The sequence below is a fragment of the Phycomyces blakesleeanus genome (genome assembly GCF_001638985.1).
Source record: "Phycomyces blakesleeanus NRRL 1555(-) unplaced genomic scaffold PHYBLscaffold_7, whole genome shotgun sequence".
Taxonomy (NCBI): Eukaryota; Fungi; Mucoromycota; class Mucoromycetes; order Mucorales; family Phycomycetaceae; genus Phycomyces; species Phycomyces blakesleeanus.
In genome coordinates, this window is record NW_017265140.1 from 391,538 (window position 1) to 415,709 (window position 24,172).

Sequence of the window (24,172 nt, forward strand, 5' to 3'; positions counted from 1 at the left end):
AAAGACATCACCACCATTGTTATATTTACTGTTTTAGGGAGGGGATCGAGAGCAAGATTGTATGAGACTCCATAGATATAAAATTAATAAATTAATAAATCAATAAATTTAATAAAGGGTTGTGTTAAGAGTTTCTTACTAGAAACATGTCCTTTTAACGTGCAATAGATTTAGAAGAAGAATAACCCCGGAATATTGACTAAAATATTTTCCTCCTTTGATGTTTGTATTTGTATAGCTCCTTATAAAATCATAATAAAACAAGCAACAACAACAACAATAACAGTAGACAAATAAAGACGCCGCAAAGACAATAGTACACCAACCTTGTTATTTATTAATAAATTGGCACTACACACATTCGTGCATGCATCTATGCATAATTCATACATATCTATTTACCTATTAACTCATAAATAATGTACTCCAGACCCAGATTTGGGGTAAGGTACCTAAGGACGCAAACTAATGATAAATGATAAATGTACCATGAAACAATTTTTGGTTCTCTTGATGTCATTCGTATATGTAGACCAAACTGAGAATTTAGATCTTTGGGTACTGTATTAATAAAGTATTTATAAACCAATCTGCCAAGAGCTCTGTCATGTTTCTTCTTCTCTTGCTAAAGATGATGTCAAGAATACCATTAAAATATGTATTTCCAGGTCATGAGCTCTCCATAGTATATTTTATATTCATTCTACATGTAAAACTATTGAAATGAATGGTTTTCTAATTATAGACCAGATAGATAATTACAATCACAATCACAATTGTAACAAAACATCAAAGACCATGACGATCTTTTTTTTTATTTTATTTTTATTTTAATATTCAAAGGCTCAAATGCTCAAATGCTTTTTAAATAAATAAATAAATCAATCAAAAACAAACACTTGGCCGGCATTGAACAGCATAACCCTTGGCACTAATGTCCAGACTTCATAAACGGAACTTGCCCGTTTTTTATTTATTTATTTATTTATTTATTTATTTAATTTTATAGATATATTATTGGTATGGCCCTCACAACCCAGCTCGGTAACAACCAACCATGTCTCCGTGATTGACATTCTAATGGATCTCTCTATACACAAATACACACAATTACATACACTAAATACTTGTATACTAAATGTATCTATTGGCTTATTAGTATAAAATTAAAAGAACCTCTCTTTAAAAAAAAACAATAAAAGCCTCAATATCATATTATCTAGATTATCTGGTCAAAGTCACCAAAAATAAATAAATAAATAAGTAGTGAGAGAATTTAAGAAATACAAAGAAAGAATCCATGTTTAAAGTCCGTCATATCTGCTTTCTTTGTCAGACAAAGTGACCAATTGAAAATCAAACTCTATACTGCACACAGGAACACACAGGAACACTATACAGGTACAATTAACCTCTATATTCAAAGTCCGTCATCACATTTATATATATAAATACAAGTCTTGAATCAATCTTTTTGTTTTTTTCTTAAAAATTTTCAAGTCATCTTTATCACAAGAACTACTCTTTTAAATACACAAATCTCATTCTAACTATGAAGTTCACCATCGCTACCTTTGCTGCCCTTGCTCTCGGTTCCCAGTTGGCTCAGGCCATGTGCGACTGTGCTGCCACCGACAACGCTTGTTTGACTGCCTGTGGTAAGTTTATTTATTTGATTCAAGCATACAAAAGTTTTTTTTTTTTTTTTCAAAAGCCAACAATAATCTAAATCTTTTTATTTATTTTTATTAGTTGAAAGCACCAACAGCTGTGTTACTGCCTGTGGAAGTGACACCACCTGCTACTTGGCATGCATCAACGGTTCCTGGCCCGGATCTACCGGTACTGCCTCTGTTAACCAGGGTACTACCACTGCTGCCAACACCCCTACTCCCACCAAGGAGCCCACCTCTTCCACAAAGGCACCCACCTCTTCCGGTGCTGTGACTAGCGACTCCGAGTCTGCCACCAAGTCTGCCACCAGAACAGTTTCTGCATCCGAGTCAGAGTCAGCATCTGCATCTGCATCCAAGCCTGCATCCTCTGCTGTCGAGTCTGCTGTTGAGTCTTCTGTCTCTTCTGCCGTTGAGTCTGCCGTTGAGTCTGCTGTCGAGTCCGTCGTTCCCTCTGCTGTCTCCTCTGCTGTCGTACCCGCTGTCTCCTCCGCCGTCGTTCCCCTCTCTTCTATTCCTGTCCATTCGGCCGTCTCTTCTGCACCTGCTGCCGCCACCAGCCCCGCAACCACCACCACCGCTCCTGCTGATTCTGGCGCCGCCATCAGCGCTGGCATCTCTACCTTGTGTGTCACCGTTCTGTCGGTTGCCATTGCTGCCGCTCTTTTCTAAACACCTTTCTTTTACCCTTTCTTTATATATTTATCAACCTATTTAGTATATACAATATCTATAACATGAGTTGAATTGAGTGAGTAAAAAGTGTGTCTCCTTTAAAGAAAGAAAGAATTTTTTTCTCTCTTTAATCAACACTTTCTCTCTATCTCTTTATCTCTGTCTCTTTATATTTTCTTTTTCAAAAACAAAAGAAAAGAACAAGACATGCTTATCAACAAGCTTACTGTATTTTTTCATCTTCTTCTTTTTCTTTAACTTTGCACTCTGTGATTAATTTCACTTAATAATAACAGTAATATCATTAATATCATTAATAAAATAATAAAGTACAATCAAACACACATACACACACATTTATCTATTTGAGTTTTCGGATCGGCCCGTATTCATACAAGTCACGATCGAATGATACTTCGAACGAAGCACTTTTTTTCTTCTTCAATGACATGGTGGTTGAGTATGAATAAAGAGGGCCCCACACTGCCCACTATATACATACTCTGTATATTGTATGTATGCTATATATATTCCATTGTTTATATTACTCTTCGTTTGCCAATCAAAAATAAGATTTTGGATACATTTATATATTTTTTAAGTCTTTAAAAGGTAACTTTGAATTTAAGGATAATAAAGTATATTTTGGCGTTTGACAGCAGATCTCATCAACGTACTTGTCTTCTTTAAGTACATACACACAAATACATGTACATATACATACATATATCCATATATACAAACACACAAACATACATATTTGTTTGCTTGTCTGTTACGCCCAAGCTCAAAGCACAAAAATATTTCTATCAAGCTAAACGGGCTTACAAAGATACTTGTACGTGTGTGCGTGAGATATATATATATATATATATATATATTAGTATCTGCTCTTTTACTATGGGTTACAGTATTCTATATGAAGATATATGGAGAACAAAGTTGTAGCACAAGGTACAAGGAGAAATCATCTGAGCTATTAGCTGTGTACAACGCGCCTACATACTTTTTCTTTTATTTTCTTTTCTTTCGCTCTGCTCTGCTCTGCTCTGCCTAGCTCTGCCTAGCTCTGCTATACTTTCCTTTCCTTTTTTTTTCTTAAAGGAAGTTTCTCTACATTAGTCAATAACTAATGTCATTTTGATGACACAGTTCAAGATAATAGTAGTGCACAAAAGAAAAAATATTGTTGAGCAGTAATGAATAAATAGATCTGGCTTTGATCGGTAGACATTTATTTTAGCTTGGCAGGGTTACTCCACCTAATGACTATATGGACTTTTCTTTCTTTCTTTCTCAACTTGACTTGACTCGATTTTTTTTTTTGAGTATTTCTCCGAAACTTTCTCGTTACACTCGAGACAACATCAAAGAGACAAGGGGGTGTGGATCCGACATCTACCTTTTCTTTCTTTACACTATATATATATATATATTATGGCTTTTCGGTTTAATGATCATAACGGTGGTGTTGAATTCCACGAACAGTAGAATTTATCTAATTTCATTATTCTCTTCCTACTACTCCTCATACTCCTCCTATTCCGCCTACTCCACCTCCCTTTTTGTTTTACTTTTTTTTTAAAAAATAAATAAATAAATAACGGAGACCAAATAACAGTATAGTAAATATGACAAGCTTAAAAGTCTCTATGATTGATAGGTACAAAGATTTCACAAGAATTCTTCATCATGGTTTATTCTTTGTATTCTTGATTCACTTTTTTCCCCCCAAAAATAAAAATTCAAAATTCAAAAATAAAAATCACCAGTCCCATTGATTGTATAAGCTTTTTTTTTCTTATTTCATTTGTCTTGGTTATATACTATACATACATACATACATACATACATGCATAGGATATGACAATCTTGTGGCTCGTACCTTCTCAAGTACTCCCGTCGGGTCTTTCTTTCTTTCTTTCTTTCTTTCTTAATTTTTTTTTTCACTTGTGTGATGGAACAGGAATGACTATCAAGATCTTTGAATGGATTTTATAATGTCTTATTTATATATACAAAGATGATGATGATGCCGATGCTGATGCTGGTGTTGGGTTTTAACAGATACCATTGGTTCTTCACTATCACAAAATAAAATACACATATACATATACAATCCACATACATGTATGTATATATAGAAGAAAATTCAAGTATAAATTTATTTCATGTAATGTATAGATATGTTGCTATGGTGATTATTCGAGTAAGATGTGGTTCCTTGATTCTTTTTCTTTTTTTTCTTTTTTATATATGTATATGTATATATTATATAATCATATAATTAGAATAGATATATATATATAAATTATCTTATATTATACAAATCTACTTAACTTTAACATTTTCAGGTTAGATTGATAATTAATATTGTTATTATTATTTTATCCCAGAAAATAAACATTTATATTGATTACTATCCAGACCTTTGGTTCCTTTCTTTAAGACTTGAGATTTTTGCTGTCTTGCTGTCTTGTATTCTTGATGAATATAAAAAGAATATATATATAATATAGTATCAAAAAAGAATCAAGATTTTGACATTGAGTACAAAGATGTCCCATTCTCTTTTTACTGTCATACTATAAAAAAAAATCAAAAGGAATTAATGGTTATGCTAGAATGGCCTGACAACCAGATCGTGTAAGTTTCGATCGATTATACGTGTATGTATATTTATATATTTATATTTATTTATTTATATATACTCTCTCATATATTATGGGTAGTTTATTCATTCACTTTACTATTTAATTATTATTATATCAAGCTAGGTCAGATCAGTCAAGAGAGTACACTCCTTAATATTCGTATTATTGAGTTTGTATTGTTGCTTTTTGGGGGATGATGATGCTTGTGGTTCTGAAAGATATATAGATAGATAGATAGATAGAACGAAAAGAGGCTGTACCTTGTTGGTAAAATTACTACATTAGGAAAGTTCCTTTAAGAACTTATACCGACTAATGGTTTGCTTGCTATTCTTTTCTTTTCATCGGAAATGAGGGAATTCTTGAAAGAAAGTAACATTTGTTAGGTTAGATTGAGATCCTTTCTCTTTCTTTATTTTATATATAGCTATATTGATAATATATTATACTATCATTATTGTATATATATATACATATCAGTCAATCTCAACTCTACGCTGACTCTGTATGTTCTTGAACCGGAAAACGCTATATAAAAGGCAAGCCGGATAAAAGAAGAAAGAAGAAAGAGGAAAAAAATACAATAGAGTGAATTAATGAGTAAGAAAATATATCATTTTGCTCGGAATATGCATATATGCATATATGCATAAATGTATATAATAAGTACAGATTATCAAGAGGTCTTTGGCAGACTTTACACTAATAAAACAAAATTCTATACCACAGCCAATAAATTTTTCTTTCTTTATTTTACTATTATATATATATATACTCGCTTTCATATTTCATACACAATATCTAATCTCTTTGAGTTTTTTTCTGTATCTTACTCGTTTTTTTTAACAACCATAGTACATTCAATTAAACCTATCCTAATGCTTTTTTCTTCGTACTCTAAGTGCAAAATCATAGAAAGTGCACAATACTGTACTTGCTATTGGAATAGTAGTTTACCAGATTATCAATCAATGAAATCGGATACACTTTCAAGCAAATAATGAAGGGTTCAGATACTGCCTTAATCAATAAGAAACCCCGTACTTGAATTATACTAGCTGCTTCAATAATTGCATATCATATACTAAATAATAGAATATTTTCAACATGTTTGTATTTATCAGTCCTCTTCCTACCATAGTCTTCCATCTTCTGTTAGTACAGCTACTGGGGGAAAGAGTGGCTATTCAAAGAGCGATTTTGAATAATGCTTAATTTTTTTCAAGATCGCCCTCTAAATGGCCGCCCTTTTTCATCCCGTAGTGTAATTGAAAGCATACCTTAATCTCAAATGTCTGTTTTTTTTGCTTTTTTTTTTTTACAAAAATAGGTTTATGTTCGCAGCTGTGTATATATGTATGTAGATATATATTCCTTACAGTGAATGACAGATATAAAATCTTTAGCTTCTTATTCTGTCCATATACATATCTTTGATTGTTGTTAGTGTCGTTACCATGGTTATTGATATTATTTTGAGGTTTACAATTATTGTTGTTATGGATACGGTTGTAGCTGTTGTCATGCTTACGGTTATTTCTGTTGTTATGGATACGGTTGTTGTTGTTGTTGTTATGGTCATCAATACCTCGCTGTTACGGTTACGATAATTGCTGTTGCTATGGTTACTATATAATTTGAAATAATAATAAAAAGGTACTCAATATTTAATGTTTCATGACGCAGGTTTATTGGCAATATAATTGAAACTATTATCATCATTCTTATTATTCCTATTCTTATTCTTAGATTTATACTCATACTAAACATGGTCCCAATTACCACTATTGTAATTAATTACGTACACTCACAACATTACAAATCCCCTGCTGTTAGATATTATATGTGGACTTGTTAAACGTCATGTAGTGTATTTTTTTTTAAAAAATAATAATAATAACAATAAGAATCATATGGTTTAATGGCTTCACCACTATTTACATTCCAGGATAAAATAATAAAAATAAAAATAAAAAGAGATATATATATAAAGATAACCTGTGTAGATGTAAAGACTTATAATGGACAAAACTCCCAATTGGAATCAATTGTCCATTTAAATATAAAAATGAACAAGTTGTGGGTTGTAAATTATGAATTATTAATAGATAATATAGAATATAGAATTAAGAATTCTGAATAAGAATGGTAGTAATAGCTTTATATATGTATATATACTTATTAGTGCCTTTACGAGTTAATTTGGTTAAAGTGCTTTCGCGCTCTGTGCTTTTTTCGTCTAATATTAATACTATTAATATTTACTGTTTTCCTGTGGTGTAAATTTATAGTACTATTACAACGATTTATATATATATATAATATTTTCTTCTCTTCTTCATTTCCAAGCACGTGAAATCGTTGTCTTTCCCATACAATTAAAATGAACATACATTCACACACCAAAAGAAAATTTGTATATATAAAAAGAGCTACTTGGTGTTTTGAATCTAAATAGGATAAAAAAAATTGACTTTGAGGTGATTGACATACATACTTATAAATAACAAACAAATAAGCGAAAGACGAAAATAAAATAGAGTGAAATATATTATTATCTGAATAATAAAATAAATAAAAAAATAAAAAATGAAAAAGACATTTGTAATCGATACACTATATATATCATTATTGTTTTTTTTTAAATTAATTTATTGATTTATTAATATAGATTATTGTATTCTTTAAAAGAATATTTAGAATTAAAACATACAGAAAGATAAAGAAAATGGGAGGTTTGGTTAAATTATACAGAGGCAAAAGGCAAAAGGAAAATAAGATAAGATGGGATAATCACAAATTTGGCGATAACTTATTGAACTAAAGAATGAAAACAGAATATACAGAAAATAGGAGCCCAGGAAGGGAAGGATGAGGAAAAGTAAGAATAAAGGTAAAGAGGTAGAGAAAATAGATTCGCTGAGAAGTAATACTAGTAATAATAATAATTATAATTATAATGATAATAAATGTAAGAAGAAAAAAAGAGGTTGGCAGAAAGAGTACGGAGGAACAAGAGAAATAAGTAAATTTGGTTTGGTTTGACTTGGTTTGACTTGGTTGGTTTGGTTGAGGATCGATGAATACAAAAAAGAAACTGTGTGAAGATTCTAATAAAAAACAAAAGTCATTAGTGTAACGAACAAAAATAAAATGAAGCAACACAGTAATTGCTCAGGAAGACCCACCTTTTTTTTTTGGTTTGTATTTATATTATATATTATATATAATCATTTGGTTTGTTTGTTTAGGACACACAGAATCAAGGGCGTTGGGACGGGGAACCCTTTGGATTTGTTGTTTAATTTACGTGCGTGTACATATATGTTGCGTGTGCGTGTGCGTGTGCGTGTGCGTATTTGTGTTTGAGAGGAAGAGCAAAAGGAAGAGCAGAAGGAAGAGCAAAAAGGGGGTTATTCCATTAGAGAGTATCAATCTCAGTAGGAAGGCGTCGAATAGACTTCCATCTTCCAACTTTTTTGCCATCTAAAGTGTATGTATATTGTGAGTTATTATGATCAATAGGCATACATTTACATACACACACACACATATATATATAAATGTATATAAATGTATGTATGTACTTGTTTTCTTTTTAACACCAACCTTGACTCGCGTTTCGGTTTACATAAATAACCTGTTGTGTTTCACGTTCTCCAAATCTATTTCGCTTGTTTGGGGTGGTTTTAGACCGTCTAAGCCCGGGTGTGGTTGGTGGATTGGAGTCCATAAAAGTCATCATATTTGTGACAGATCGGGAAGCAGGCGAAGAGGTGTAGAGGTTGGGTGGAGTTTGAGGAGGCAAAGGAAAATTTGAAATGTCGATGTTGCTTCCGTCTAGTGTGGCGTTGATTGATTTGGCACTGCGAGTAGAAGCGCTTCTACTTAATGGCATCGGCTGGTTGTTGCAGGCTAGATTGTTGTATTGTATTGTTGTATAATATAGTTTAGTAACAAGACCAAATATGGATGAGCCACGAAATAGAATTAATAATTAACACACAAGAAAATCAATTAATTAATCTACATAAATAAGATATACACTATACACTATAGATTATAGGCTACCGACTATATATTAAGGATCAACCAAAAAAAAAACTTACCGATTGTGCTTGGATTTCTGGGCAAGACGGAGTTTTCAACAAGTGCAATCCGCGATCGTGGCATTGTGAACCTCTCTTGATGCTCAATGAGGAATTCGAGTACCAGCTGAGATTCTTTGTAACCAGCTGGACTAAGAGCATCATTGGGGTGTGAGAGTATACCCTATAACAAATTCAAAAAAAAAGAAGAAGTTTAAATGATTGGTTAGTCGGTTGCGTGTATGTATGCATTATTTGAGTGAACGATTGGTTAAGTGGCAATGACATAGATATTATTAAATAATAAAAGAATAAAAATAAAATAAAATTCTATTGATATTTTTCTTACTGGTGCAAATACAGCAGCGAGACAAGCGGTGTCCATACGGGTGACTTTACATGTTCTGGAGAAGATCCCAAGCATATCAAGAATATAAAGCAAGAGATACTGGTTTGCTAATGGAAGACATTCAATAAGAGTCTGGAAGGCCTCGATTTTTGCTTCTGTAGATGCAAACGACATTGCTAAATAGATAAATGTATATGTGTGAGTGTGTGAGTTATTGACGTTATTTTTCTCTTTTTTTTTCTTTTTTTTATGCATATGCATCTGCATAAATATTTATTCTTACCCATTGTATCTTTAAAAGGGCGGTAGTAGTCAAGGGTGATAACAGGCTCTGGAAGATGATTAAGGAAGCGACGCATTACGCTTGCTGCATCATGGACAGTGTATCCAATCCAATCGAATTGAAGCCCGTACTGGTCTGGGGTCTCAAAGATTTGTTGGAGCATCCCAATACGTTTGGCACTTCCAGCAAGACGAAATATGCCTTCGGTAGTTAATCCTTTTTATTCATTTATTTTAAAAAGAAAAGAAATGTTAATAAAGTGTTAAAGAAGTAGATCAGAAGAATTGTACTATTGTTTTTATGCAAAAGAAAGATATATAGAATATTATTGTAATTACCTTCTTCTTTAAGATAAGAACCACATTTTGCAATGATAGTTGGAATGATACCAAAGCATTGTACTCCAAGGTGGTTATCAATGTACGAGATACTCGAGTGTGCGTATTTAATTGACTCTGAGAGTGCAGTGCCAAAAATACTTCTTTCTATTAGTTGATTTGATCAAATAAATACATATAAAAAAATAGATTAGTATATGGCAATACATTAAAAGAGATTATTATTATTATTACTATTACTATTATTTAAAATAAATAAATAATATGTATCTAAAAGACATGGGGTAAATTGTGTTTGGGAAGAAGAGTATATGTATGTGTGTGTGTGTATTGAATTGCACCATTCTTACCACCAATGGGTGTTTTTATGTTTCTAAATGAATCAGCACGTGGGTTTGTTGCTGTGGCCTTTTTCCACCATGAGCGAATAAGGGTCTTTTGTGTTGAAGTTAAAACGTTTGGAGCATCTACGGAAGACATTTTTGGCGGTTGTTCTTTTTTTTTTCTTAAGGTTTTCTGGTTTTCGTTCTGGAGTAAAAAAGTAGAAGAAGAAAAAAAGAGAAAAGAAATATAGGCTTTGGAGTACAAATCTTAAATGGCCTTCCTGTGACTTGTTATTTAATGAGAAAAATGACCCTTCCAGACCCAAAGAAAAAGGAAAAAGGAATATCAAAATTGAGTCGAAAAATTGAACCAATAAGATTTATAGATAGACAAAAAAAAAAGAGAGAGAAGGAGTTCAGGTTTGCTCTTCCAATCAAAGCTTTTTATTATCAACTATTATGATAGACGATTGACGATTTAATGATTTAATGATGAATGCTTGAATGATGAATGATTTACGAGATCATTTTGCTCTCATGCTTTATGCTTGATTGGTCCGTTGTTTTTATGTTTGTTTTAATGAAAAATTGTTATGTTGAATCAAATAGTCGGTGTTATGTACAAAAGTGAAAGCAAAGATAATATATATACATGAATTGGTTACAAGGTAATGCAATTATATAATAAAGAATAATATAACGTTTGTTTCTGTGTGTATGTGTGCGTGCGTTTGTATCTGTGTATCTTCGTATTTTCGTATATGCTTATATGCTTATATGCGTATGTACGGGGGTGTGTGAATAACGGACTAAACACTCTGCTTGGCGGTGGAAGAGGTGTGTGATTTGTTGGTGTAACGACTCAATTGATTTGCAGTAAATTTGCATAATTGGCGTGCATATTCATCTCTGGCCAGTCTAAGAAGATCTTCTCTACTGAGTGTGTTTGTGATATTTGCTTGGGAGCCGCGGATAGTGACATGGGGCTTTGCTTGAGTGGTGGCCATATTATATGTGTTTCTCTTTATGCTTCCGTCTGTGTACGTGAGGATGATGTGTGTGTGTGTAGGTGTAGGTTGAGTAATTTTAATAAAGAAAAAGAAAAATGTGTATATGTGGCTTGTGGTTATGTATAATTTTTAAGGTTGGATAAGAAACTGAGAAAGATGTTAAGAAAAAGTGCAATAAAATGGCTGGTGTCAATTGTCGATTCACTTTATAAGTGATTTAAGAATCTGAAAAAAAATCAAATCAAATAAAATAAAATAAAAAAGTCGGATGGTGAAACCCTTTTTATTTTATTTTATATTGATTTCTTTATTTCTTCTACTTTAAAAATGAGGATTCTTCAGCCACTTGAATATTCTATGACATCATAGAACATCATATAAGCACTCCGATTTTCCACAGAAAATTGAGATTGATTAGAATACCGAAAAATATTTCTTTTTTAGTCCAGTAGTCCCACTTGTCGTCATAAACGCAAACTGCGGTTTGAACCAATCTTTATTTTATGTTATTTTATAATGTTTTTTTTATGTGTGCAAAAGATGGCCAAAGCGTACCTGAGAATTGATTAGAAATATGATGCATTTAAAAATAGCATAAAAATATATATACAATACACACACACATATATATATGTAAATAATTTATCTTACTGTTGCTATTATTCATAAGCATCATAAGCATCATCATAAGCATCATAGTCGTCGTTGTCTTTTTCTTTAATTCTCTTCCGGGCGGGGTTTGCATTTTATGTGATTTTATTGCCATGGTAGCATGTCAAAACAAAGTCTAACTAGCCATGGCAACTAAAAAAAAGTCTACTTCCCCCTTGATCGCTTCCATCTTTTTTGTTTGTCTTGATACTAACTAGATATGGCAGTTTGTTTAAAAGAAATTTAATTCAGTTCAATCCAATCCAATCAAACCAGCAAGATTGCCTCTACAAAAAAGGATATTTCAGCAAAATCTGTTATTAGATGATCCATTTTATTTATTTATTTTTCCCTTCGCGACAAAAATATGCAAATTAACTTTTTACTCTCCTTACTTGGTCTAATTGATGTCATATACAGCGTCACACTGCAACGTGTTTGACTCTATTTGACTTTATTTTTTTATTATTATTATTTTAAAAATAAAGGTATCGTAAAGAAGAACAAAAAAACACATACAAATATTCGCACATACACACACTACTCTTGAAGTTAGACAAGAAGAGCAAAATTCAAATTCAAATAAAAAATAAAACTTATTGCCGTATAACAACAAAGACCACGACTCTAGTAGCCCCCTTTTTTTCAAGATAATAATAAATAGACCTTTTATACTTCTTCGAAGATCTTGTTTTGTGTTGATTAGCTTAATACAAACAAACAAAATAAAATAGAATATAAAAAAAGACGCGACCAAACATGCGACCTGAATCACAATTTTCTTCTTTCGACCTGTTAAAACGATTTTGGACTTTTTTTTTTGGAAATTCCGAATCCGATAATAATAAGGTTTTGATAAACAAACAAATAAATAAATAAAAAATGGATAAGAAGAAAAAGAAGGTTCTTAATGGTAATAGATGATCATCGAAGGAATTAGTATTCCAAAGTAATCATACAGCTGTAATAATGATAATGATAATGATAATAAGAATAATTTGTATGATGTTACCTTGACTACCAAAAGGTTAATTAATAATTATTTTAAAGTAGTAGAAAAGTCACCATGGTTATTTTTTTTTATTTATTAAAGAAAAAAGAAATTGGTTTATAAGAGCCACAATTTTTACACAGATATTTAACCATAAAAACATCATTTACTATTTAGTTATTCAACAATAACTCTATATTTCCTAAAAAAAAATGGGGACAACAGCTTTGTACAAGTACAAGTAGCAATAGTAGTATTAACAGGGGTAGTAATAGCTTTAGAAGAAGTCAAGAACAATTCTTTGGTCATGGATGACAAATGTAGTATATTTGACCTTTAGTACTACCCAGAAACCATATGATATTAGAGATGTTGGATATATGTATATATACAGAATAAGCCATTGCTTTATTAATCTGTTTTTTTTAACATAGCCCAACTAGCTGGCTCACAAGGTTATCACACGCTTTCCCCACTGACACACACGCTCAAACACAACAACATGGCCACACAAAAGAATAATGATATCTATCTATCTATCTACCCATATCTATCTATCCGTGTGTATATACATATATCTTTAATATGATGCCTAATATATTATACTATTGGTTATATGGTGCTTTAAATTTTGACTGGAAAAGAAACTTGGAGGGATTAAATATATACATACTTACACAAAACATTATTATTGTAGGTATATCTATATCTACTATTTAAAATACTAACATTTGGATTGTACTATGTACATGTTCTGTACACCCAGAAACTATATACGCACATACATACATATACATACGTAGTTCAATTCAAAAGTCTGCAAAAAATATTGCGAGTCAATATTTGCACTATTTTAGTTATATAAAAGATGGTTCCTAAAACTGGGGTGCTATATATTATATATATAATGTTAATTATGTCTTAAAAAGTAAGGCTAGAACCAGGATTCTGTCATCGATTACACTTTATTTTGTTTAGCTCAAAGTAAGAAACGAGGGTAACCCTAGAACCTTGTATAAAGCCATCACAAAATTAAGGGCGGGTCTGATGATCGTTTGTTCAAATCAAGAAAAGCTCTTATTTTATTTTATATATTCTTTTCATTTGGCTTTTAAAATAAAGAAAAAAAGATCAAGCTAAAATCAAATAAAATCATAAGCTCACCTTTAATTATTTGCTTGTAATAAAATAGAGGTTTGACTCTAAAGAATAGAAGTTCTTTGTTATATATATAAATGACATCGATAAGTTACGGAATATATATATATATATATGATTTGTACCTTTTCTATTATCTTTACTATTACTTTTACTATCACCAGCACCACTATCAAATCAAGCGTTTTAAATTAAGAAAAATAAAAGGGTCAATCGATATGAATATGGCCATTTTACCAGCTGTTGGTATTCTTGACAGGTGTTCGTTCTAAACCCAAAATAAAATAAAGAAATCACAAGGCAAAATCACAATCTTGTTCATGATTGATTTCGTGCTCCCTTTACGAGAAAGGAAGATCATTTTCCACCACACAAACATGCATGTGCGTATGTATAAATATATAAATTTATATGTATCTATATGCACAAACACACGTACACATAGATATTCCCTGTTCCACTATTGCCTTTTAAAAACAATAACAATAATAAGCATATGCTTGTTGCTTGTTACTTACAGCTAAAACGCTTAAACTCGCATTCCGGCCTGGAACAGTTCCTAATTTCTATTGGATTAAACAAACTCCTGCTTGGAAAAAAAAAGTACCTAAAGAAATGTAGGGGTTTGAAAATACGTATTCTTGAGAAACACTGTAGTAGTCAAGCGTGCCAAGCTTTCTCATTGTTTTGTCGTAACTTTTACTATACTTTACATACACCCACACGCTTACTCCCCCTTGTTTTTTTCCCTTTTCTCCCTTTCCTTTCCCCTACTCCATTTTTTCCCATTGCGAATAGGGATGGCAACGTCACAAATACCGTTTACGAGCGCACCGTTCAAACGCACCGAAGACATAGACTGGATATACCCACTCAAGCGTTACATTTCTCAAGTATATCAAGATGACCCCGAGAAATACAACGAAGAAACATTCACAATCAACCGCCTCCGACAAGACACTCGAGGGGCTGGAAAAGACCTTACAGGAAGAGACCTTTTATATAGGTACTTTGGTCAGTTGGAATTACTCGATCTGCGTTTTCCAGTCGACGAAAAACACGTCAAGGTGATATTCACTTGGTAAGTAATAGACAACATTTACCAATCATCATGTCTCATCATTGTTTTCTTCTTCTTATTTTTCTTCCTTCCTTTTTATTTTACAGGTACGATGCTTTTAGTGGCCGCCACACTGCCCAGTACTCACTTGCATACGAGAAAGCAAGTATCATATTCAATATTGCTGCTACCCTGTCAGCTATCGCAGCCTGCCAGAACCGTGCCGAGGCCGAAGGCCGCAAACGTGCGTTCAACTTTTTTCAAGCAGCAGCAGGAATGTTTCAATATATCAACGACAATTTTTTGCATGCACCTTCGCTTGATCTCAGCCGAGAGACCGTAAAGATGCTTAGGGAGCTGATGCTGGCCCAGGCACATGAGTGCTTTCTGGAGAACAGTCTGAGAGAAAAGAAAAAAGAAGGCTTGATCGCAAAACTCGCCAGCCATGCTGCATGGACCTACGGCAGTCTTATCGACCTTCTTCACGATGCCGTCACACGTGGGGTAGCAATTGATAAGGCATGGATCCAGGTCTGCCAGATAAAGCAAAAGTACTACCAGGCCATGGCCCATCTTCACAAGGCGACTGCTTGCGAAGCCGAAAGTAAATATGGCGAGCAGGTCGCTCGTCTGGCTGCTGCCGAAGTCGCTGCCAAAGAAGCTACCAAACTTGCAGCTAGCCTGCCCTCTCTATTGAGCTCCAGCAACCATGCAAACGGAACCTTACCTGCCGACAGTGCCACGTCACTCCAAGAATTGGCAAAAGCACTCACTGCAACGTGTAGCGAAAAACACGGGGCAGCTATGCGTGACAACGACATGATCTACCACGACACAGTCCCGCAAGAGTCGATCCTTGTGCCTATCGACCGTCTTAATGCTGTCAAGCCCGTACCAATCGCAGAGCTATATGGACCGAATGAAGTTAACAAAGTTATTGGCACCGATATCTTTTCTCGGTTGGTTCCCCTGAGCGTGCACGAAAGCGCCTCGTTGTATTCTGAAGAAAAGGCTCAGCTGGTACGATCAGAGACTGAGAGATGTGATCTGGCAAAGGCCGAATTGAACGCCTCGCTTGAGTACATGAAATTACCCGGAGCCCTAGATAAGTTCAAACAGACCACAAGAAACACAGGTGTGGTCAGTAAGGAGGCTGTCCTACTCGATGGCTTGGTAGAGCCAACTGCGGAAGTCAAAGAGTGGGCAGATCAGATTGCCTCTGAAGAGTCGTCGGAAAAGACATCGATTAGTGACTTGGTCGAGACACTCGATGGTCTCAAATCACAGGCTAGAAAGATGTTGGATGAAGCCTCTAATGGGTTAGATCAAGAGATGCACGAATGTGAAAGCATGCGGGTAAATGCTCTCCTCTTTTCTATTTTTTTATAAGAAAAAAAATGTCACAATTTATCATTTCTCTCTCTCTTTTTGTTTCTTCTTATTTATTGATTTTTTTTGAAATGGGTAGCTTAAATTTGTCATCGACTGGGTACAACAACCATCAGGTAGTCTGACGAACGCTTTCCGACAAGACTTGCGCAACCACAGAGAAACACTAAAAGCAGGCTCCCAATCAGACGCACAATTGATGCGACGATATGAGGTTATTTCTAAGGACATTGGAATCCTGCGCAAGGGTGGAAAGAGTCAAGATCTAGTGAACGCATTTACAGAACCGATTGCTAGTCTATTTGAGTCGAGTCCTCCTAGTGGTGGTGATAAGAATTTGTTGGATCTGGATATCGATGTTGGAATTGGAAAGAAGAACATGGAGACAAAAGTGAAGAAAATAGAGGATATCTTGGAAAAGCTACGGAAGATTGAGAAAGAAAGAATAGAGACACTCAATGATCTCAAAGAAAAGGCAAGCCCATTATTTTTGTTTTTTTTTATTACGGTTATGAATATATTAACATAGAATAAATGATTCTGTAGACTATTCAAGATGATATTTCGCACTTGTTGATCCTTAACAAAAAGGTGGCAAATGTGGAGCAGCAGATCTTTGCGTCCGAACTGGAGAAATTCCAGTCACATCAGCAACGCATTGGCCAAACTATTCACAAACAGCAGCAGGTCATTCAGGAATTGACGACTGCATTCAAATTGTTAATGGAGGGTGAAGATGCTCAAAAGCTGCAGTCCCGATGGGATTTAGCTGATCGACAGAGACGTAACGTAGCCGAGAGATTCAGCCGTGCAAAGACAGGCTATTTTGATGTTAAGGAGGGATTAAGGTAAATGAAAATTGAAAAAGAAATGTTTTAGATGATCAAAATAATAAAAGTGATCGAGAAGATCGAGAAAAAGATCAAGACTTAGCTCAAGCAATGCAATGCATGGTTTATTTATTTATTTATTTTATTTTAGTAAGGGTATCCAGTTTTACAATAGCCTTAGCGATACCATCCAGACTCTTTCGCACAATTGCCAGAAGTTCATCCAAGAACGAAAGCGTGAGAGAGATCATATGGTATCCACTATTGAAGAAGAACAGAATTCTCGGGAACAAGAGCTCTTGAAGGAGAAGATTAACAAATACTCGGGCATGGGACCTAGTGCACCCATGGGGACCGATGATTCTCTTGGACGTCTAACTGAACAAACGAGATGGCTTTCTATGGGACAGATTGCTTCGAGTTCTCCATCCTTTTCGAGACCAGATGGTAGTTCTCCATATATACCTACTATATCCTACAACACATTCACCTTTACCCCCGACTCCGTAAAAAAAAATGCCAACACAAATACCAACGCCAACATCCCCACCAATAATAACACTCCACAATCATCTAATCCTCCTTTGTCTTACTCTGGCGCTCCATATGGCCATGGAAATGGGCCTGCACGTCCACCGACAACACCTTATACTCACTACCCTAACCAGCAGGATACAGCCCCATCATCATTTTCATACCAGCGACCACCCCCACCCACCCCACCCCAAAACACACCTTCTGTAAGCAGTCCTTCTGCTGGGCCTTACCACTCCAACCAAGCACCATACCAACCCTCTCATCCGCAACCCCAAATTCCCAATCTCCCTCAGGCACGCCCTCCTGGAACGCTTCCCTATGGCTCACCAATAACCCCTGCACGTTCAGTAGCTTATGGTCAGCCAAGTTCTAGTGGTGGCTATCGTGGACCACCAATTCAGCCTCCACCACCTCCAGGACATCCGCCACCACCACTTCCCAACACACAACAATATCCCAGTGCCCAAAACCCGGGAGTTGGAGGTTTTTACCCTAACGATCCATCGAGACTACAGCACCAGCAACCACAGCAACCACAGCAACCTCAGCAACCTCAGCAACCTCAGCAACCTCAGCAACTTCAACAACCACATCAACCTCAGCAACCACATCAACCACATCAACCACATCAACCACATCAACCTCAGCAACCTCAGCAATCACAGCAGCCTTTTCAACCTCAGTCTCAGTACGGTGGAGCTCCACAGTATGGACAGCAATATCAACAAAGACAGTCTAATGTGCAGTCTTATGGAATGAATAACACTGGTGGATGGCCATCCCAGCAACACCAACAACAACCACAACAACAGCAGCAGCAGCAGCAGCAGCAGCAGCAGCAGCAGCCAATGCAACATCAATATCAGATGCCTTTGCACCAGCAACATCAATATCAGATGCCTCCAGGCCAACAACAACAACAGCCTTATTGGAACCCTTCTGATACTAATAATGCGCCTAGACCACCACCACCACCAGGGAATAATAGTGGTTCTCTCTTGGACTAAAGTCAATAATGACCAAATAAAGAAGCTCCGGGTTTATGAAATCAATTAGTCTAGTCAGGTTTTTTATTTTATTATTATTTCTTTTGTATTTGGCACACTCTTAAGCAATTGTTCTATAATAATTATTCTTTATTCACTTTTATATACATATATATTATACATACACAAAAACAAGTGTTGACTACTTGTACAGACATACAACTTGCTGGTTAAAAGACACGATGTGGTTTTTTGTGTTCCCAATTTTACGAAATCCACTCCCTGTTTTTCTTATATTGTGGACCTTGATAAACCAGGTGGTTTTTTTGCTTATTTTGGGTAACACGGTACTGCCATCAAACCTGTCTCTTGTTACCTGATTCCCGTTCCTCTGGAATTTTCTTTTTTCTATTTTGTTACTGTTGCTACTGTTGCTGGTGCAATTGTTATGATTTTTGCAGCTTCTTATACCAAAGAGAAAAAAACGAAAACGACACGAAAAATGCGTTTAAAAATTCACTGCGCATCACCTAATAACCTGATAATAATAATGATGATAATAATAAAAATACTAATAATCACCCTATATGTATCTGATTTAATTCCCCCTTTTTGTTTTGTGTTTATATATATATATATATATGGTATATAAGAGTGGCCACAAGTAGCAAATGACTTGAGAAACAGCTACTCTGATTTTGTTTTGACTTTTGACTTTTATTCTTTTAGAGGCTGTCATATACCCCTTTTCGATATCACTGTCTCCTTTGTTGCTCCTGCCTAGCAGCTTGCCTGTCTGTTTGTCTACCTGACCGACTGCTTGAATGTTTGTTTGGCTGAATGTTTGACTGCTCGACTGTTTGACTGTCTGACTGCTTCCCTGACTGCCATTCTAAAAGAAGACCGGTAACTGAAATATAAATCAAATGTTGCCTATTTGTGCTATGTATAAGAGGCAAGGAGAAAGACCAAAGGGGTCGAATGGGAGGCGATGCTTTTCTGTTACAAACCTCGTTGTCTCTTTACCTATTTCTCCTCCTCCCTCTTCTCTCTCTTTTACCATCTCTCTCTCTCTCTCTCTCTCTTCCTTCCTTTTCTTTTAAAACTGAAAACAAAAACAAAAACAAAAACGCAGTAACACATCATAAAAAGAATAAATTAAGGTAAACCGAAATCCAATTTGATTCAATTCAATTCAATACATTATATTACTTTCTTATATATATATATACATGATATATGAATATGAATATGAATATAAACATATAAAAAATTGCTCCTATTTTCCAAAAAAAAATCTATAATCTTCAAATATCCATAAATGATGATATAAGAAAAAACTAGCAGATGAAGGGGTGTGAAGGGGAATTTGGCTCGGTTGTTTCTTTATATCCAAATCCATAAACAGAAAAAAAACTACTACTACTACTATTCTATAAAAAAAAAGGCCCTTCAACCATCACCATCATCACCACCACCACCACCAAAAACAGGAACAACAACAAATGACTCTGTAACCTCTATATTAAAAAGATAGAGATAGAGATAGAGATAGATAAAGATCAAGATATATATATATAGAGAGAGAGATTTTTTTTAAAAAAAGAAACAAAAAAGAAAGAAGAAGAAAATGAAGGAAATAGTCTATTCTATCAATATTGGCTGTGACAACCAAATATTCTCGGGGGATATATTGAAAGGAAAAGGAGGGGGAGTTAGAGGAGAAGAGAGGAGAAGGAGGTTTACTTTGGAAAGGGCATAAAGATGTTTGGACGCATTGATCCTCCTTTTATCATTTTACATAAAAAAAAATAGCCATTTATTACTAATAGCTTTACATTTTTTTTTATTATTTCAATTAACCGCGTTTAATTCAAATATCTTATATATTCCTAGACTCCCATACGCTCGCGACAAACCATTTACCATGGGTTGCTGCCATTCAAACGATTCTCAGGATGGCAAAGCTCGAAACGAGGAGATCGAAAGCCAACTGAAGCGCGACAAACATAATTTACAAAATGAAGTCAAGATGTTATTACTAGGTAGAAAACCACATTCACACAAAAAAAACCTACACACCTCGGTTCAGTTCAATTCGGTTCAATTCAGTTCAATTCAGTCTTCAACTTCACCGATCATATACTTAACTCAAAAACTATTTATTAACCATTTCTATGTTTTCTTTCTCTTAAATGACTTAACCTTTTGTTATATGTATTCGTTCATTATACCCTCACAACACACGTACAAAAAAAAGGTGCCGGAGAATCGGGAAAATCGACTATTCTAAAACAAATGAAATTGATCCATGACTGTGGCTACTCAAAAGAAGAAAGAATTGCTTTTAAAGAAATAATTTTCTCCAATGCGATGCAGTCTATGAAGGTTATCATTGATGCCATGGAAGATATGGAACTCCCATTGACGCATCTTCGACAATACGCAGACATAATTATGAACCTCCCAGCTCAAATAGAGAGAGACACCTTACCTCTCGAGGTCACGCAAGCAGTGAAGATATTATGGAAAGACCCAAATTTACAGGCTGCATTTGAACGTAGTCGCGAATTCCAGCTCAACGATTCTGCTAAATAGTAAGCACATCTTAAACCAAAAAAAAAAAGCTTTGCTTTGTCCTCACAAATTACTACCATTGGTACTATCATCACTACTGTTTATTAACTTATTTATATCTGTATATCCACAAATAAGCTATTTTGATTCAATAGATCGAATAGGAGATCCACACTATGTACCCACAGACCAAGATGTCTTACGGTCTCGAGTCAAAACAACTGGAATTACTGAAACAACCTTTGTTATCGAAAATCTTACATACCGAATGTTTGATGTCGGTGGTCAGCGGTCTGAACGTAAGAAATGGATCCATTGCTTTGAAAACGTGACAGCCTTGATCTTCCTGGTGGCCATTAGTGAATATGACCAGTTTCTCATTGAAGACGAGACAGTGGTAAAGCTTTTATTTATTTATTTGGAATTTTGGAGTGTTTTATTGTCATAAAGAAAAACAACATAAACCTCAATAATATTAATAATAATGTTTATTGTGCTATTAGAATCGTATGCAAGAAGCCCTGACTCTTTTTGACTCCATCTGTAATTCTCGTTGGTTTTCAAAGACATCCATTATCTTGTTCCTAAACAAAATTGATATATTCAAGCAAAAACTTCCAAAACATCCTTTATACGAAAGTTTCGCAAACTTTACTGGTAAGCCTTATATTACAATTACTGTGTTCAGTAGTATCTCCTGTTATTATTGTTATTATTACGGAAGGGATTTTCTTTGAAAACAAAAACTTATGGTTTTACGTCTGTGAGCAGGGCCAGAGACCTACGAGGCCGCAGGAGAATATATCCTTAAACGCTTTCTATCGCTGAACACAGAGGAAAAGCAAATTTACACCCATTTTACATGTGCAACAGATACGGATCAAATCAAATTTGTAATGGGTGCAGTGAACGATATCATCATCCAAAATAATTTACAAGATGTTGGTCTCATCTAAACAAATCCAGCAGCAAATACTAAATAACAAAGAACAAATAGCAAATAGCAAATAGCAAATAGCAAATAGCAAATAGTAATAATAATACCCTTAAATACTAGCTTTTCCTCTCTCATGGCCACTAAGTAATGTTTACATGGCCACACTTGTATCCCTTCCAAATATCGACTCTTTATCTATCTATCTCTCTATATATTTCAGATTAACCTTCATTCACTCGTCCTTATTTGGCCACAACCCCTTTCATTTCCTTGTCTTTCTTTCCTTTCCTTTCGATTGTACTTTTTATTTTCCTTTTCCTTTTCCCTTTTTTTACTGATGCAAACTATATTTCATTATTTTTCTTAATTAAGATGAAGACAAAGAGAATGGGGATGAGGATAAGAAATAAGAAAGAAAGAAAGACAGATAAATAAATGCTAATCTACCCGCACTTGTTCTCTCTCTCTTAAACACACAAAGTAAAATCGATTTATTCTACAGCTCTTTGGAATTTCCTTTTAAGGACTTGGGGCCGACGTCAGACGACCGCTATACGGTGGCTTGTCATTGTCCCTTGTTTCTCAACCCCCCCTCCCTCCCCTTCTCTCCTTCGTCTGTAAGAAACTGAGACCTTGTCATACTATTAAATGTCATTCTTACAGAGAATCACACGGGCTGTGTCATCGGCACCCCTGACCCGCTCCTTCACTACCAGTCGTATCATTCTCGCAGAGTCCTCAGTCGCACCAGCTACCACCTCTGCTCCCAAAACTACCGGCATATATCAATTCTTTGAGAATGGCGAGAGCTTACCAAAGCAGGGCTGGACAGGTGAGGCACCAGATTCCAGAAAATAAGAAAAATTAAAAAATAATCATACATTCTCGACAATATTTATCCGGTTACCACGAATTATCTCACATGTTATTTCTATTCTATCTTATGAACCAAAAACAACAACAACAAAAGGTCGTTCATGGAAGGCTGACGAATTGCGTGCAAAGTCTTTTGACGATCTCCACAAACTTTGGTATGTTCTCCTTAAGGAGCGCAATGTCCTTGCAACCCAGCGCGAACAAGCAAAACGATTAAGCATCGGAAAGCAGATCTGGTCAAACGCAGGTCGTATGAAAAAGGTACATAAAACTGGAAATAAATTATAATATATATATATATATATAGCATAATAAAGATTAATCCTTGTTCATTGTTTCTCTCTCTTTCTTTCAGTGTCAAAAATCAATGGCACGTATCAAATTTGTACTTAACGAGAGACAGATTGCCTATGAAAAGTCAATCGGTCAGGTAGAGCCAAAGGCTGTGAGTTTAACAGAAGAGACTGTCAATGTGGTGGAGGAGACTGTCGTGAGTGCAGTGGAGAAGCAATAGACCAAAAATGAATGAAAAAAGAGAGAAAGAAAAAGAAAACATATAAAAAATATATACGCCTAAAGGATGAATGATATGTTTCTGCAATGCGAAAGAATACAAAAAAATACAATGTATGTGAATTATAGACAAAATCGAATCTTGGATCCACTTTATATGCTTGCTTGGTCTGTGAAATGCTGTAGAGACGTTTGTGTGTTTTGTATATATGTAATGTGTATATATGTATATTGGTTAATGGTATATATATATAAAAAGGCACATTTTTTTGGC

At 34.7% G+C, this 24,172-nt stretch overlaps 6 protein-coding genes across 6 annotated transcripts; 5 read left to right on the forward strand and 1 right to left on the reverse strand.

The window, feature by feature from the left end:
- Window positions 1–1,513: 1,513 nt before the first annotated feature.
- Window positions 1,514–2,159, forward strand: PHYBLDRAFT_158377 (hypothetical protein; the record flags this gene model as incomplete). Its single annotated transcript, XM_018433775.1, has 2 exons — window positions 1,514–1,658; window positions 1,753–2,159. Coding segments are annotated over exons 1-2 (513 nt in total), but the record flags the coding sequence as incomplete, so codon positions are not given.
- A 4,300-nt stretch (window positions 2,160–6,459) lies between these two features.
- PHYBLDRAFT_186352 (hypothetical protein) lies at window positions 6,460–8,370 on the forward strand (the record flags this gene model as incomplete). The annotated part of the gene is made up of 7 exons (XM_018439228.1): window positions 6,460–6,602; window positions 6,689–6,791; window positions 6,996–7,088; window positions 7,120–7,153; window positions 7,188–7,207; window positions 7,674–8,114; window positions 8,192–8,370. 6 exons carry the CDS (start codon window positions 6,460–6,462, stop codon window positions 7,824–7,826), a joined length of 546 nt encoding a protein of 181 aa, XP_018293339.1. The 3' UTR covers window positions 7,827–8,114; window positions 8,192–8,370.
- A 706-nt stretch (window positions 8,371–9,076) lies between these two features.
- On the reverse strand, window positions 9,077–10,578 carry PHYBLDRAFT_38351 (hypothetical protein; the record flags this gene model as incomplete). The annotated part of the gene is made up of 5 exons (XM_018440106.1): window positions 10,411–10,578; window positions 10,061–10,207; window positions 9,723–9,938; window positions 9,440–9,615; window positions 9,077–9,274 (listed from the first exon to the last, which is right to left on the reverse strand). The coding sequence occupies exons 1-5, from the start codon at window positions 10,538–10,540 to the stop codon at window positions 9,077–9,079; spliced, it is 867 nt and encodes a 288-aa protein (XP_018293340.1). The 5' UTR covers window positions 10,541–10,578.
- A 4,402-nt stretch (window positions 10,579–14,980) lies between these two features.
- PHYBLDRAFT_30590 (hypothetical protein) lies at window positions 14,981–17,750 on the forward strand (the record flags this gene model as incomplete). Its single annotated transcript, XM_018439965.1, has 5 exons — window positions 14,981–15,274; window positions 15,361–16,609; window positions 16,722–17,150; window positions 17,189–17,490; window positions 17,624–17,750. Coding segments are annotated over exons 1-5 (2,388 nt in total), but the record flags the coding sequence as incomplete, so codon positions are not given.
- A 2,310-nt stretch (window positions 17,751–20,060) lies between these two features.
- On the forward strand, window positions 20,061–22,870 carry Gpa1B (G protein alpha subunit). Its single transcript, XM_018443032.1, has 6 exons — window positions 20,061–20,158; window positions 20,892–21,040; window positions 21,256–21,592; window positions 21,711–21,969; window positions 22,076–22,229; window positions 22,344–22,870. Exons 2-6 carry the CDS (start codon window positions 20,923–20,925, stop codon window positions 22,526–22,528), a joined length of 1,053 nt encoding a protein of 350 aa, XP_018293342.1. The 5' UTR covers window positions 20,061–20,158; window positions 20,892–20,922; the 3' UTR covers window positions 22,529–22,870.
- Window positions 22,871–23,157: 287 nt separating this feature from the next.
- On the forward strand, window positions 23,158–23,899 carry PHYBLDRAFT_64229 (hypothetical protein; the record flags this gene model as incomplete). Its single annotated transcript, XM_018441259.1, has 3 exons — window positions 23,158–23,341; window positions 23,480–23,646; window positions 23,741–23,899. 3 exons carry the CDS (start codon window positions 23,158–23,160, stop codon window positions 23,897–23,899), a joined length of 510 nt encoding a protein of 169 aa, XP_018293343.1.
- Between the last annotated feature and the right edge of the window lie 273 nt (window positions 23,900–24,172).

What these genes read in the sequence shown, in the direction of transcription:
- Gpa1B (XM_018443032.1), top strand. Translation starts at nt 20,923, where the DNA reads ATGGGTTGCTGCCATTCAAACGATTCTCAGGATGGCAAAGCTCGAAAC. An exon ending in AGTCAAGATGTTATTACTAG is followed by an intron (nt 21,041 to 21,255) that starts GTAGAAAACCAC and finishes TACAAAAAAAAG; the next exon opens with GTGCCGGAGAATCGGGAAAA. An exon ending in CTCAACGATTCTGCTAAATA is followed by an intron (nt 21,593 to 21,710) that starts GTAAGCACATCT and finishes TCCACAAATAAG; the next exon opens with CTATTTTGATTCAATAGATC.